At 39.4% G+C, this 16397-nt stretch overlaps 1 protein-coding gene across 1 annotated transcript in view; it reads right to left on the bottom strand.

Annotated features, from left to right (window-relative positions):
• Positions 1–336: 336 nt before the first annotated feature.
• Positions 337–16397, bottom strand: part of ccdc57 (coiled-coil domain containing 57) — a 66970-nt gene continuing 50909 nt past the window's right edge. Inside the window, 4 exon segments of the mRNA XM_047338415.1 lie at positions 337–624; positions 11045–11134; positions 11137–11259; positions 15253–15544. Of these exon segments, the coding sequence (XP_047194371.1) occupies positions 473–624; positions 11045–11134; positions 11137–11259; positions 15253–15544 (657 nt within the window). The 3' untranslated portion in view covers positions 337–472.

Here is a 16397-nt window from a genome sequence, read left to right as displayed (position 1 = left end):
TCATGCACAGTATACATTTTATCTATCAATCAATCAATCAAATTTTATTTGTATAACCCATATTCACAAATCACAATTTGTCTCATAGGGCTTTAACAAGGTGTGACATCCTCTGCCCTTAATCCTCAGTTTAGTCAGATATTAGCATTCATAGCACATTTTACTGGAGAGTTACTCTTAGATTTGTGTATGTGTCAATCAAGTAAACAATACAATCTGAAAAACGAACCATACAATCATTTTTCATTTATTAGTTTATCACAAGGCAGTAAAACACACAGATTTGCCCCAACAATACTTGTATTTGAAAATAGGAGCCTATAGGTTTATTTTCAAATTGAGGTCAAATGCTCAGACATGTGAGCTCTGATGATGATAGGAGCTGTAAAAATATAAATATATTATGAGTTTTGAGTTTTATTCTAAAATGTAATTATGCTACTCAAGAACCATGGAGTATGTTTTACTGCTGTCACAGGCTGAGAAGGACATGACCATGGTTCATCCTGTGCTGGACCTCAGTTAGTGAATGGCAATGAAAGGGAGCACCGATACCATGCACCATCATCTGGACTTCAGCACCACCGCACCAGACTGTCTCCCTCCTGCTCAGCTTACCGTTACCTTAAGGTAAAGACAAGAGAGGTACACTTTCAATGGATGTCACAGATAACACAGTCTCATTTTCTGGTTTCTTTAAAATGTGTGGGTGTCAAAATGTGTCTGGGTCTGAGGTGTCTGGCCATCAATTAAATAATTTGCATCCTTTTTTCTCCACATATAGTATACATATATATATATATATATATATATATAAATCTCCATATATATATATATATATATATGGAGATTTTTATACATACACATATCACAAACTGAATAATATATATATTTTATATTTTATCAGCTTACACATGTGTGTGGACTTTTGAGACTACTTCTGCTCTCCGCTCCACAGAGACTCATAAATGCTTGCTGGTTTTAAGTGCTACTGGAAAATTGGGACATCTGGGCATTCTGTGAATTTGTCTGTAATGTCAAAGTGGAAAAGAAAGCTTGTCAACCCTCGAATAGAATAAATAAAACAACAAATAAAATAAATGTAAATATAAATACATGGTAAATAAATTATATTCTATGAGAGAATATACATGGTTTAAATTAGCTACTGTTTAATAAGGTTAAGGCTACTTCTACTGGGAAAATAGCCAGTCCAGGCAAAAGACAGATGCCAGCGTTTTATGCCTGCAAGAGAATGGCATGGCAGGACATTCTACTGGTTCTTCCTGAAGTGTGTATATGCAAAATGTATACACTTCTCGTCATAAGCTCAATATTTCAGGTAACAGGTCAGACTTTTCTTACACAGCTGTTTGTATCTGTAATGAACTATCTGACCTTATCAGTAGTGTGGTGCAGGGTATACGGCATATCAGCATAGTGTACACCCACTTCTAAATCGCCTGTTGTGCGCATCATTCATTCGTGTCCTGCAAGTCAATATTTTTCCTTGGATAGCAAAAGCATCACCCGCCCTACTCTGCCTCTAAGCCAATCACAGGCCGATAAGAGCGGGTCATATCTGTGTTTGTCTTCCTGGTAAAAAATATCACCTGCTCTTTTCCTGACCTCCTGATTTAACAAACTCATTAACAAAATTAGGCCACTAAGTAAATGCAAATATGAAGCGAACTACCCAATCAAAAATTTCAGCAGACGTTTCATGACGTTCTGCTGCCTCTGTGCTGCTCCCTCATTTCTTTATTCCTCATGACAGTGATGCCTAAATATCTAATTTCAGTTTTAACTTTTATATTACAAATTGAGGGTGCTAGATGTAAGGCAAATATTTCACATTTGTCAATTTTAAATTGTACGCCTGCTGCTTTAGAGAATTGATTGATATAATCCAGTACTATGGAAATTTGTAATTCATCTTTGAAAAAAAAAAAAATTGGGTTGTGTCATCTGCAAATGCCCCCATAATGTTTAAATAAATAAAAGTCCAAGAATACGATAAATCCACTGTCTAGAAATGTCAGTTTTTGGTATGAATTTTTTACTTTTTCCAAAAAAGCTAGCAGTGTCAGTATGAGAGTATGCAGAAGTATAGAGCTGACTGTAAAATGTGAAAACATATTTTTCAATGAGTGTTGTGTCTTTGCATTCACCTCCATTTATCAGTAAACTTGATATTGCCTTATTTTCATGTCTTCTTTTTTACAGATTGCTGAAATAAGAAGTGTTCTGTTTGCCTTCCTCCATCTATTTTGCTCTTGACTTGACCTTACAAAAGCACCCATGGCTCTTATGAGATACATATCATCTAATTTGGCTTGTAGTGCCATTAGTTTTTCTATATCTTCATAACAACATTTTTCTTTACTGCTGCATTCATGAGACAGATTACTTTCTAGATTTTATTTTTCTTACTGAATCTTATAGAAAATTCTCAAATTTTATATTTCAATAATACTTCCGCTTTCCGCACTGCCCGTCTGTTCACTTCCTGTCGACACCAGACTGGTCATCTCACATCCAACTTGATCTCCACATAGTATTTTCTCGTGCTTCAATATTTTTTTCACTCTCACAGTTAACTTTGTATATATCATAAATAGTATCTACCGTTTGTTTTATGTATACAGAGTTCGTTGTTCGTACATTTGAATGTTTTTTAGTGTCTGTAAATAGCGTGGTTAACACAGGCAAGGCCCCTTTTCTGAGACGATGAAGTCCACACAGAGTTTCAATCTTATCCTCTGGTAGAAAATCCCTGCCACACACCCTGGACCGATTTGTGACAGTGAACCCTTCCCTTCGAATGTTTACTTCCCATTTTGCCCTAAGATCAGCATCAGTTGGAAAAGAGTGGAAGCTCACAGAGGAGAATTTAGTCCATGAAGAGCAATTGAATGCAGTTAAAAGCAGAGGAAAGTTAATCAATAAAAAAAACTCTCAAAAAGGTCTTTGGGCCCTAAAGGTGTGCGAAAATCATGATTAAAGGAGTGCCTGTTGCATCATCCACGCCCCTGCCCGACCTGTAAGCAAACTGGAATGGGTCCAAGTTTGATTTGACTGTATTAAACAGCACATCCTTGTCAAGCTTCTCGAAAGCTTTAATTACTAGAGTAGTTATAGTAGTTAGCAGTTATAAGGTGACCTTGGAGCTTTATTTTTTGGTACAGACACAATTATAGAGTGCTTCTATAGACGAGAAACCCTGTGGAGTTGGAGTGACCAATTAAAAATTAAACAGAAAATGTCCACCAACTGAACTGCACAATTCTTTAGTGTGAGTGGCAGGAGTTATTGCCACTGAGTATGCTTTCCACTTTCTAGTAAATGCAAGCTAAAGATCCCTTTGGACTAGTTTTGTGTAGTTCTCTGTACCGAGTCATGTCCCATTGGTTAAAACTGATATTATGCTGGTTTATTGTAAGTATGTGATTTGTATGTTTTTTCTGGACACCTTGTGCCCACTCTTTGTTCTCCCCTGTTTGTGTGTGCTGCTAGTGGGTGACCTCAGAACCCAACACACCTGTTACTCATCTTGCAATCCTTTACTCAACTGCTGAAGTATTGAAGGACCGGTCTGATCACCACCTCATGCCAGATGTCATTGTACCTTGTGGTATTCATGCTGTTACAACAATTGTTATTGTCCATGTTTTGGGGAAATAGGCTTACGACAGAGAAAGTGGTTGTGCTCTGTTTGTTTTTGGAAACCCTGCTGATTGTAAGTAATAAATCACCTTTGTTTTGGAAACTGGACATTTTGTCATTTTTCACCTGCCGATTTTTCACCTAGCTCATGCTCCAATTCACTTAAAGGGCCCACATGGGTTGGTTGACCCCCAGCTGGCCATACTATTTGACTATCTTATCAATATTTGATTTGGGTTCAAATGATGTAATACTCCTCCAAGCAGTAGGGGGTGTATGGTGATGCCAGTTTGGCTACAGGATATTTAAGTTCTGACAACCATCACAGGTGTTGCTGATGATGAAAGAGCAGGGAAGCAAACAGTTTTTGCTGGTGCTCGAAATTACGTTTTTTGGGTTATTGTTTTACTTTTTCTTACAAACCTTATTGGAAGTGACTGACACTTTGGTGAGCAAATACATTTCATAATTAAAGTATTGGAAAAAGTGGAATAAGAAGTAGATTTTTACGAAAGTACCAGTCATTACAATCTCACTCATCAGCAGCCAGTAGTGGCTAAAGTGTAGGTCTTGGTCACAACATTATAAGTCAAAACAAACAATGACGGTATTACTCTTCCCCAACGCGTGGGGTATGTTCAGTGCTGACTAGCATGAGTGGTCATTGTTATTTCTGTGGACACATCATGCCTAAATCGAATGCATTGGTTGCTTCTTAAACTGTGTGCATTAGGACGTATCGTTGGTGGTGGTTACCCTCTCTGAACTACTCCTCCGCTAACTGATAATTTCTATATCACTATTTCTAATCGCTTATCTACAGTTAAACATTCACATATATTGCTCCATCACTCCCTACTCTCTGGTGCTCAAGTGACTTTGTGTATTTCAATCTGCGTTTCACCAGACTTTTCTGTTTGAGCATACCCTCAAGGCTAATCTATTAGCGATGGGTTCTCTCCCTCCCTCCTGCACTGCTGCTCTCTCCTGCTCTGTGTGTCTAATGTTTAGTTACTCCTCTGCCTCTTTTAATAATGATAGTACATGTGGCAGCGATAAAAGCAGTTTAAGAAGCTCGGCTCGCAGCTTGGAACCTTCTTTAGCTGAAGTTAGCCACCTAGCTTAGCTCCCGCTAGCAGTCCCTTGACTTCTCCTGAACAGCCGGGAGCCCAGGGCAGCTGAGTGACTGTCCAGAGGCGGCATAGTGCTAAACCAAAGCCCATTATTAAGGACACACCAGTTCACATTTCGAACAGATTTCGAACGACACACCTTTTGAGAAGCAAACTCTGGTCATTGGTGACTCAGTCTTAAGAAACCTGAGGTTAGCGACACCAGTGACCATAGTCGATTGCATGCTAGGGGCCAGAGAGGGCGACGGCTTAGTATGTCGGAGGTCACTAAAATTTTTGTGGAATTGGTGTGTGCATTTGCCAAAACAATGTTGGACGGAGTTTACTCTGGACCGCTACCTAATGTGACCAGTGATGACATGTTTAGCCACATGTTGTCATTAAACCGCTGGCTGTTGAGGTGGTGTCCTGCCAATGTTGTGGGCTATGTAGACAATCTGAAAACTTTTTGGAGGAAACCTGGTCTTATGATGTGAGAAGACGTTCATCCCACTTCGGATGGAGTGGCTCTCTTATCTAGGAATATAACACAGCTTATAAATCCGAATTGACAACCCAGAGTTGGGACCAGAAAGCAGACTTGCAGTGCTATACACTCAGTGCTCCCTTTAGATCAGTCAGACAATAGACACAATAGAGTCCCATAGAGCAGTGGGTCGCGACCCAAAAGCGCGTTTCCAGTGGGTTGCGGGGCCTTTGCCTGGGAAAAAAGAAAAAAGAAAAAAAAAGTTAAGAAGAAGATCCTGTTCTTTTATTTTGAAGGGGATTTTTGATGCAGCTGAGTGCCGTCTATTCACACTCTGGTAAAACAGTATTTGGCATTAATGCCTTGTAATGCTAATAGACACCCGCCATTTCACAGCAAAGAAGAAATCCCGCAAAGTTTCTTTTCAAATGCCCAGTTCTCCCATTAATTCCTCCAAACTCAGGTCTATGTCAGCGTTACACCTAAGGTTGAAGTGAGTGCTGCTTAATTTTCTTCAAAGCTAAATGTTTTTCAGTATTTACCTACTGATAAGGTAATCAGAAGAAAAGTTAATTTTGTATACTTGAATCTTTTTGAATTGCACTTTTTGTTTAATTTATTTTGAGTTTGTGGATAAAAGCTGTTACTCAAGACACTCAATTTTTTCCATAGTGCAGTGTTGGTTGTCATAGATTCAGTGAGTGAGTATTCTCAGCTAAAGCTATATAATTTGAGTCTTTTTGAAACTACTTCTCAGTAGTTGGACATTTTTATTTCATGTTTGTGCATGAAAGCACTGTTGAGTCTGTTAAAAAAGGCTGAAGTTACTGAATTGTTATGTATGTTGTATTACCTTGTTTCCTTAAGATGCACTTTTTGGTTTTTAATTAAAATGCAGCTAATTTAGTATAAAAGGGAATATTTCCCTCTCTAGCATCGCCACCTGCTGGTCATTTTGGTTTATCATTAAACTTGTTTTTTTGTGTTGGCATACTGTGATATTCTGTACTATCTCAGGTTCAAACTGCACCATCTTTTCATTAAATAAAATTGAGAAGTTAAAAATGTTCCTCGATTTGGGTCGCGTCTTGTCATTAAGGGGTGATGGTGGGTCCCGAAGCCAGACCAGTTGAGAAACACTGCCATAGAGAGTGTCTGCCTCCTGCCCTGTTAAATTCTGTAAATCAAAAATAAGCAAAAGAGGAATTCCACACAAAAACCTGCGAGCAGCACAGGGCGGGCCCGAGCACTTGCGAACTCGGCACCTGATGCGATCGCGGGAGGCGGACAGGGGCCGGGTGAAACCGGATAAATGCTTGGCTTCCTGCGTCCTTCATGCAGCACCCACACGGTGACAAAGAAATAAATTACATGTATTGTAAATGATGATTCAGAAACAAATATCTTTCTGATGTTCTCCCTTTACACTTGACATCTATCTACTTCTGTCTGTCCCTGGGAGAGGGATCCCTCACATGTGGCTCTCTCTGAGGTTTCACCTTCTTTACCCTGTTAAAAACTTCTTTTTGTTTTTGGCTACTTGCCTCTTATGGTCAAGGGCAGAGGATGTCAAACCTTGTTAAAGCCCTATGAGACAAATTGTGATTTGTGAATATGGGCTATACAAAAAAATTTGATTGATTAATTGATAGTCAGACAAAAAGATAGACTTATTGCATGTTATGCATTTTACTGCACTCATGTGTGAGTGGACTGATGGTGAATGGCCAGTTGCTGGGCCATATGCCCCAGAAAGTTTTTTTTTTTTTAACGACTTATCAAAATCAGACGGGATTAAAGAAGCTAGAGCAGATGAAGCATGATGCTCCCAGATTTACAAAATCGACACAAATATCAGGGATAAAATGTTCCTGATAAATGTTTACCACTCAGATAGTTAAGTTAAGCTTCATTGTATCAAATAAGTATGCAAAAAAGAGATAGATGACCTTCGAGTTCAGATCCAAAGGAGAGCAGGGAGAGACAGACAGTCTAAATACTGTTCTCTTCTATTTGAGACATATGATGAAATAGAGAATAATAATCAATACTGTTAAAAATCTGCAAAATGTAAAACACACCTTACTAAATTCAAATGTATTTAAAGTAACACAGATGAATGAGCACTCTCCCAAGGTTTCTGTGCCTCATGTTCTATTGTATGAAAGGTTTAAAGCCATTAACTAAGAAGTTACTCTCACTTTGTTCTGTATGAAACTGGTAAAACGGGAAGAAGCGGATCACTTCCCGTGGGCGATACTAAAGCAAACACCGTCGATGTAAAGGCCCTCCAGTTGAAACAAAAAACCCACACAACTTAAAACTTGTATCCATCTTAAGGGTGATTTGAAATAAAATGCAGATAACTTTGCAGAAAAATAACAATAAATAATAATTTTCAAATCAATCCCACAATTGAATTTGTATGACTCAATCCCTTAAGTTATCTTCAACTAATCCTAAAGTTTGGTTTACACTCATTTAAAATAAAACAATTTATATATAATCGTTTTTTAAAAAACTTGTAGTGTCACTGTGCTTTCTACAAAATAGATACAATTCTAATATAAATCAACACTATTTATATTGAAAATTACACAATTGATCGTATCTCTTTACACTCAATTAAAATAGTTGTTTTAGCCTTCAAAGTTTTGTTTACTGTTTTACCCATCACCCTAATACAAACATGTCCAGCTTGAGTGGCATTGATGTTTGCAATGAGACCTGTTTGCAGTGTTACCTAGCAGAAGCATTCAATTCTCTGAATAAATACAATCAGAAGACAATGCTTTTGGGATGCAAAACAATCATTCAAATATGAACAAATTTTGTTGGTCCACAATGGTGCACCTTGCAAATTCAATAGTCAAAGTAATTTGTTTAGAGTAAGTGACACATATCCACATGTTGCTGTGGTTGTGAAATGCGTCTGTGAACCAAAACATATCAAAGAGATGGTGGCTACATGCCAGCCAAAGAGAGAAGCAGTATGTAGCTTCTCTATTCACAACCAACCAATTACAAGTCTTTTAGCCAAGATCTCTACATAGTGCATCTTAATGTTGAATTTTCTTGCCTCACAAAGTGAGAGTAAATGCTAATGCTAAGCTACATGGAACATGGAGCTACATTCATCTCTGCTGGACTGAGGTTTGTTGGTATAAATCACCAGTTCTTTCAATACTCCCATCTTGCCGATTCCAAAAGAAAACCAAACTGATGAGTGAAGATTTGTTCAGCATTTGCAAGCTATTAATGATATCAATTATTCAGATACCAATTTGATTTTGGCTTTATTGCTGCCAGATTCAAAGTATTATACAGTTGTCGACAAAGGCACAGACTTATCTCTTATTCCACACAGACAGCCCGTACTTGTTTGTTCAGGGAAAGTCTGGCAGTGTATGCAGCAGTGGTAAAACGTGACCTGATGACCTGCACCTGCCTGAGTGGCAGTACCTCCTAGTATGCTGATGACCTGTTGATAGTCTCCCTGTCAAATGGCGCTTGTCGCTATTTCTCTATTTTGCTGTTGCAGAGACTTCCTAGATGTGGTCACAGAGCATCCCTGGCTAAGCTACAGATCTGCTCGCCAGAGGTTACATATTTAGAAACGTGCTAAGAGATGGTGTTAAGACTAAAATCTATGTTTTCCTTTGAATATTAAGACTAAAATCTATGTTTTTCTTTGAATATGTGTCTGTGAAGATGGCAATGAAACTGAACTCTAAACAGATGCAGTATGTTAGACAGAGGTGGGGGCAGGGCAGTTTGGGGCTGAATGTAATGGGATAATGTGCGGCCTTCACGCGAAGTGACTATGATAGTAGCCGTTGCTGGCTGGTTTTAATCTTGAAGTTGATTGTTGTGTGTGTGTGTGTGTGTGTCACATGCGGTTCAGTCTTTTCCTGTCTGATAATGCCTGTTTGAGAAGACTGTACATCTGTGGCAGACAATAAACTGTACTTTAACTTGTTCTCATACCTAACTTACTATATTACAGCATAAACTCCATTAGCTTTATTTCAAAAATCACACATAGATGAATGCACTGTTTTGTTAAAAAACTGTGACATACCCATAGAAAGAATTCAAGCAGCTGCCACTAGGGTCTGAAGGAAAGATAGGAAAGGCGTTGTTTTGTCTAGAAAATGCGCATGCCATGCTAAGCTCACAAGCTGTCCCAGCCGATTCAGGCTTGTTTAAAACACAAACAAACACTGTCAGAATGAAGATTTGTCCCAGCTACTGTCAAAGGAGGGGCCAGAAACTGGAACTCCTCATCATTGGCGAATTCAGTGCCTTGAGGCTGGGACCAGCCTGTGCATAACCCGTGACTCCCCCTCCTGCTGAAGTTCTACCTATTGTGCATCATTGCACCCACCGTCCGCTCCAGGCAGCTCTGACTTCCCCGTGGGTATTCGGCTGACAGGGTTGTACGTTAGTGCCCATGGCTATGTATTGTGTTCATTGCTTCTAAATAAATACTTTTTTGAACAGACCGACTCTACCATCTCTACCCTAGGAAAAGAACACGACAATGGACAGCGCCTTTTGTTGCCTGAGAGATTAAGTCTTGAACAATATGCCTCCCACCTAAGACAAAAAGGAAAGTCTCTCTTTCTTGGGAATGGCAAAACTATTCTAGACACTGGATCTCACGAGTAAGCTGTAAGTGCACTGCCACGCTGCAGGTTGTGCCAAACACAGCATAATGGACAGAGGAGATGGACAAAGTTTTATTGACCTCAGAAGAACTCACTCATTCAAGCCTTGCCTTGGATTCCCGGACTACAGGCAGCCATTTTGCCTGCAGGTTGGTGAAGACAGTTCTCTACCACAAATCATAGTTGCAGAAACAAAAGTCTAATTACCTTCTCTTGCATACTACTCGTCATGCTTGTCTCCTGTTCTTGGCACGATCGGATGTCTCAGGGCTGTAGCTCTCAAGATTGAAAAAATAAACAAATAATAATAATTTCACCCATTGTTTTGGATCATGATTATGTGGTTCATGTTCCCCATTCAATTTTGCATATCTTGAACATTTCTGCTACTGCCAAGAAAAAGTAATTTATTTAAATACAATTATCGATATAGACGAGAAACACAACTAAGGAAACAATGACATGTGGTTATCAGTGAAATCAGTAGTGAGTGTGCGTGGATGCATAGTGAAGCGTCTGTGCTGCGGTGATGATGTTGGATGGATAAAGAGTAAATCAAGACTGCATGAAGTTAGTGAGTGTGAGAGAGACAGTCTCAGCCAGGAGGACAGGCTTTTATAGGAGGAACACCGGGCCCAGGTAGTTCCAACTACGGGACTCTCCGCCCACCCAGTTACCTGCTGCATCACACATCCAGAGAACATCAAGTTAAATAAGGCAGGGCCTTATTTCCCCAATGTGTGGATAAATACAATTTATCATGAAGTTGATGAACATGGCAGAGACCAAACTTGTCAATACCAAATTCTGATTTGATTCTGTACATGGAGTGTTCCTGTGGGGTACCTTTGTCCACTCTTCAGCCAGGTGACTTTTGATAGTGAACAAATGCACTCCATGTTGGCAAAGGTAGTTCTGAATTTATGGGTGGACACCTCGTAGACTTGGTCTAGAATTGGATATTGATCTAATCGACACACTGATTAACATGTTTTTGGGCTATAGGCAGCCCCTTGAAAAAATGACCCTGATATTTTAGATTCAGAAAGAAACATTTTCATAGTCGTCTCCCTTAATGTGGTTTATATGAAGGCATGTCTGTAATTTACCTTGTAGTCCAGCAGTGGTAATCTGCGAACGAAGATGTTGCCCATCTCTATCCAGCTGCTGTTTCTCGCTGCTCAGGCAGACTGATACAATGCTGCCTGCTTCAACCTGGTATGCAGAAGAGGAGGGTTGCCTCTTGCACCTGGACATTTTAAACAAACATGAGGCCTGTGGCTGCTACGGAGTACAGTTTTTCTCTTGAAGCTGTTCTGCAATTCTGGAAGGAAGATAAGATGAAATTTTAAACAATTTGGATACACCTCACACAATATTATTCCTATCAACTGCCTGGTGAACTTCAGAGGCAATGATATACAGTATTGAATAAAATTAAGCATATTATTCACCAATTTTTTAATTTGCTTAGTCATGGTTTAGCTCTAAGATATTACAAGCTTTTAGTCCAAACATCTGGTCCAGAAAGTTACCTGGATGCCACTAATAGGTAACTTAGTTTAATTCTTTCCTTCAGTACCTTTCCATGATGTTGCAGAGCAGATTCTGTATGTACCCTCTATTCACCTTCTGCCCATCTGAGAAAAAGAAAATAAAAACTAATACAATATACAATACAATAAAACATTCCAACTTAGAAAAAGATTTTCTGTCGACAAGTACTTTGTTCTTACAACACATTACCATTAGCCATTTCAAAATGAATGTGTGTGGCGCTGTAATTTTTAGATGGAGTTTTCCCTATCTTTGAGTGGCTCATTGGGGTCAGTGAATTACCAAAATCAAGTCAAATTTGAAACTTTTAGCTTTAATGGTGTTAAATATTGGAAGTGATCCATGTTTTGGCCTTACTCAAAATATATTGGGGAGTTGCTATTAGCTTGTTAAATCTTTGTGTCAAATATTCCACATGATGTTGAAAACATTTCTCTGATTCTGCTTCATGTTGATATGATTGCATCCACATATTTCCAGTAGATTTTCTGTGCACACTTATGACAATCTCCTGTTCTACAACATCCCAAAGGTCTTGTGGATTTAGATCTGGTGAATGGAGGTCACTGAAGTTCACTGAATTTACTATCATGTTCATGAAACCTGTTTTGTAACATGGAGCATTATCATTCTGGATGTAGCCATTAGGGATGAGCTGTGAGGGATGAAAATGGTCAGCAGTGTCAGAGTGACATTCAAACTAGACATTCAAACTAAGTAGTTTTATTCTAATTTTAAGTTGTCAATTTTAGGTTGCCATTTTAAAAACTGGCCAGGGACAACAGATGAACATCAGCATGTTAAGGTAACTCTGGCTCATTTATGGTCATTTTGCTGTAGATTAATGAGCATGTCCCTGGTCAAATAAACAAATTAATGAAATTAAATGAAACATGATTGATTGGTATTAGGGGTCGAGGATTCAAGCAAACAGAGTATCATAACACCAGAGTTTCACCAGATGTTCAAATCCAATTTTTAGCACTTTGTTGACTAGCCGCCTGAATGCAAGAGACCAGGAATGATGTGTTCCCCTGCCAAGAGACTCAACCTCAACCAAGTTGAGGTTGCAGAAAAGACAAGGCAAAGACTGCATTCTGTACTCCCTTTTTGGTTATTTGAGTTTAATAGGATGCCCTTTGGTCTGTGCAATGATTTTTAACGCCTTATGGAGCACATGTTTGGAGATTTATTTGATTCCTTCCTCGGTCAGGAGCAATTGAAGTATCTGGGTATCTTATGACAGTTAAGAATTTTATCACAGTATACAGTGAAACTGGTTATTGTTTCATCCCTACAATTAATACAGTTCAGGCATGGAGGACAGTTCAATTTGTTGAAGAATGAACTCATTGACATCTTCTTTTACTACATTCATAAACAAGGCTTTTGACATTCTACCAGGATTCAGATTTCAAACATTGGGATTTGAAAGAGTTATCTATACTTTTGGGGACCTCTTTGAGGCCAGAATTCAATATGATGTATGGAGAAATTACTTCTTTTGGTTTTCTAGATTAGAGTTTATATTAAAGAAAAACAACCCTGTTAACTGATTAAAGTTTTCTGGTACAGAAAAGTTGAAATTTTGTCCCAGGATGTCAGTGGTTTCAGGTGCTGGAACAGACCTGAAATGGAAACTTGACTTTACAGAAGATATGTGGGAGGATATCTGGAATCACCCCCAAAAAAATCTAACCAGGCAATACAACTTAAATATTACATGGACTGCATTTATTGCCTGACCATCTCTAAATTTAATCCCAACATCTTCCCTGTGCTTTGGGTTAAGTGTGTAACCTCTTGTGGCGAAGTTAATGTACCAGCCAACTGAATACCAGTGGCAGCTGTGGCTGAGGGTAGAGCAGTCATCCTCAACTAGATGGTGGGTTGGCTCGATTCAGTCTTCCCCATCTGCAAGTGTCCTTGAGCAAGATACTGAACCGGATGGCCCCTCACTTAGAAAAAATTGCTGTATAGATGCACTGTATGAATGTGTGTGTGTATGGGTGAATTACAAAACTGTACTGTAAAACGCTATATAAATACAGAAGACATTTAGACATTTGATAGCAGAATTAAAGGGATAGTTCACAGAGAAAAATTTTAATTCACTTATTATCTACTTATCTACCACTATATCGATGGATAGGTGGTGAGGTGAGTCCACAAACACTTTTGGAATTTCAGGGTAAACAACATTGCAGCCAAATCCAATACAATTTAAGTAACTGCACGACAAACGAAAAAAACATAAAATGCCTCATACTACTCAGTGGTGTCATCCAAGTGTCCATACGCACAACATTCCGTTGACTCGAAAATGTGTAAATTAGACAATGTTTTAAGCCTAAATGTCCGCTACCGGAAGAAGCTATGGTATCTTGCACCCCGCGTGTGCCCTTGGGCGAGAGCTTGTGTGCGGTTTGGCAGTGTATTCGTGCTTCGGGGGATATCATAGGACATTTAGGCTAAAAACATGGTGTAAATGATGTCGTTCAAGTCTAATTTCAATGTCGGGGCTACGGACACTTGGATGACACCACAGGAGCAGTATGGAGGCATTTTATTTTTTTTCCCCAGAGTCCCCAGTTACCTTCAATTGTATTGGATTTGGCAGCAACGCGGTTCACCCCTGAAACTCCAAAAGTGTTTTGTGGACTCAAACACTTCAACCACCCCTCCATCGGCATAGTGAGAATTTTCATTTATCAGTGACCTATCCCTTTAAGCTTGACCTTGAGCCAGTGTCACTCCTCCTTGGTCTTCCTAGTAAACACACTACTGATGTACATCACATGAACTGTGTTTTGTCCTTACATTCTGTGCCAAGCAAAACATTTTTTTAGCGGGCTTCCAGCAGAGCTCCTTTAAGCTCTGTTTGGAATAAGATAATAATGGAGCACACCCCACTGGACCGTATGGGTTGTCTACTACACTTTAAGACTGCTAACTTCACAATAGTAATGAGGAGGCCGTTCCTTGAATATGTAAATATGAATGTATCTGCTAATCTGTCAGCCACTTTTATATAAAGCAGCGCTAAGCTAAAGGACAACTAGGATTGTTTTTGTTGTGATAATGTTAAAGCTTGTCGGACAGATGTGCCTGTTTTTTTCCCTTGCTTTTATTTATATGTTCATTTACTTACTTACTTAATTGTTCATCATCATTATTATTATTAATATTCTCTCACTGTAATTATATTTGCTCAGCTGTTCTGTGTTAAATTCTAAACCTTAGACTATTGATATAGCTGTTTTCAGACATGCACTGAACTCCGTAGATTGTCTGCACTGTCTTTGGAGAAGGTGTGAGAGCAAATGTCAGAGTGAGAGCCTCCAGATTATCTGCAGACTTTCCAAGCCTGCCCACCTGGTAAAAAGTCAGCAGAAAGTCGGAAGATGTGAGAACACAGCCGGGATCTCCTGCTGGATTCACAGCGTGTGATTGAGGGGGTTTGATTACGTTTCTAACATGCAACATACTCAAAAATGAAAGAAATCCAAAAGAAAACAAATATCTCTCGGTGAAAAAGCAGACACCGGCGAAGATGTCTATAGAGTTTGTATCGATAAGAAGCGACGCCGGTGTCTGTGTGATGTCAAGAAAATCACATGATCTCCGCAGCGAATTTAATACGTAAATACGTATAGTCGGGACCCAATTCACCAGACTTTATCTGCATGTCAGGTCTGAAAACGGCTTGTTTTTTCATTCTGTAAAAATTCAATAAACATATATATTTTTTAAAGAGTACTGTCCACACCTGATAGGTTGACTTTGGAAGAGAGGTCGGTGCAATGGGGAGGTGGTCTGGTGGCCATCTGAGTGTTAGCTGTTGTAGTGATGGATGTAGCAGCAGGGGATCCTGGATGCTGAACTGGCTGAGGATATGCTGCCTGTGGCTGGGCCTGGGAGCTGAATAGGGGATGGTTGAGACACTCCATGTCCTTCCTCATCTGAGTAACTGCAGCCCGGAGGATGCTGTTCTGTTCCTTCAAACGGCAGATCTCTTCAGATGCTAGAAGTTCTACCCTTGGTATGAAACCCTGTGTGTAGATAAATACACACTCATTAATGTACTGTATGTATCTTCATTTTTTAAAATTATTTTACAAAATGTACCACATTTATTGGGGGATATATACTAGACACTCAAAATGCATTAATTCATCAAAGACTGCACCAACGCAGGTTGGAAAATCCCAGTGGGTCTTCATGTACACTATATTGTTGTTTTTTCTTGTATATATATATGCTGTCTGTAAATAACATGTCTGTATATTGTATTGTATATATCCTACATATACACTGTCTTTACCAATAGATAGTCACCGTGGGCCAGAACCAAATTCATTGTGTGTGCTTAACTCACTTGGCCAAAATAAACCAAATCTGAACTCTGAAACAGACAATACACCAGGAGGGTGAGAGTCAGTGCCCAAAACGTCATTAGGGACACTTCACGCCCCAACAATGACCTGTTTAGACTGCTGAGGTCAGTCTATTGGTACCGACCTTCTTCCTTTTCTCACCCATCTCATTAACACTTCCCTGTCAACTGTCTGTTTCCCTAGCTCTCTGAAGGAGGCAAGAGTAAACCCTCTCCTCAAGAACCCCCTCTGAATTAATAAACTACAGACCTGTCTCTCTTCTTCCCTTTCTTTCCAAGGGAGAGCTAACTTTAATCAACTCTCCTCCTATCTTCACCAGAACAACCTTCTTGATCCTCACCAGTCTGGTCTCTCTCCTCTGTCCTCATCCTTCTAGACCTTTCTGCTGCATTTGACACAGTGAACCACCAGATCCTTATTTCCTCCCTTCAGGATCTGGGTGTCTCAGACTCTTCTCTCTCCTTGCTCTCATCCTACCTCAAAGACTGCACTTACCGGGTAACTTGGA

This window comes from Hippoglossus stenolepis, chromosome 21 (genome assembly GCF_022539355.2).
Source record: "Hippoglossus stenolepis isolate QCI-W04-F060 chromosome 21, HSTE1.2, whole genome shotgun sequence".
In the NCBI taxonomy this organism is placed as follows: domain Eukaryota; kingdom Metazoa; phylum Chordata; class Actinopteri; order Pleuronectiformes; family Pleuronectidae; genus Hippoglossus; species Hippoglossus stenolepis.
This window is presented reverse-complemented; position numbering and strand designations above follow the sequence as displayed.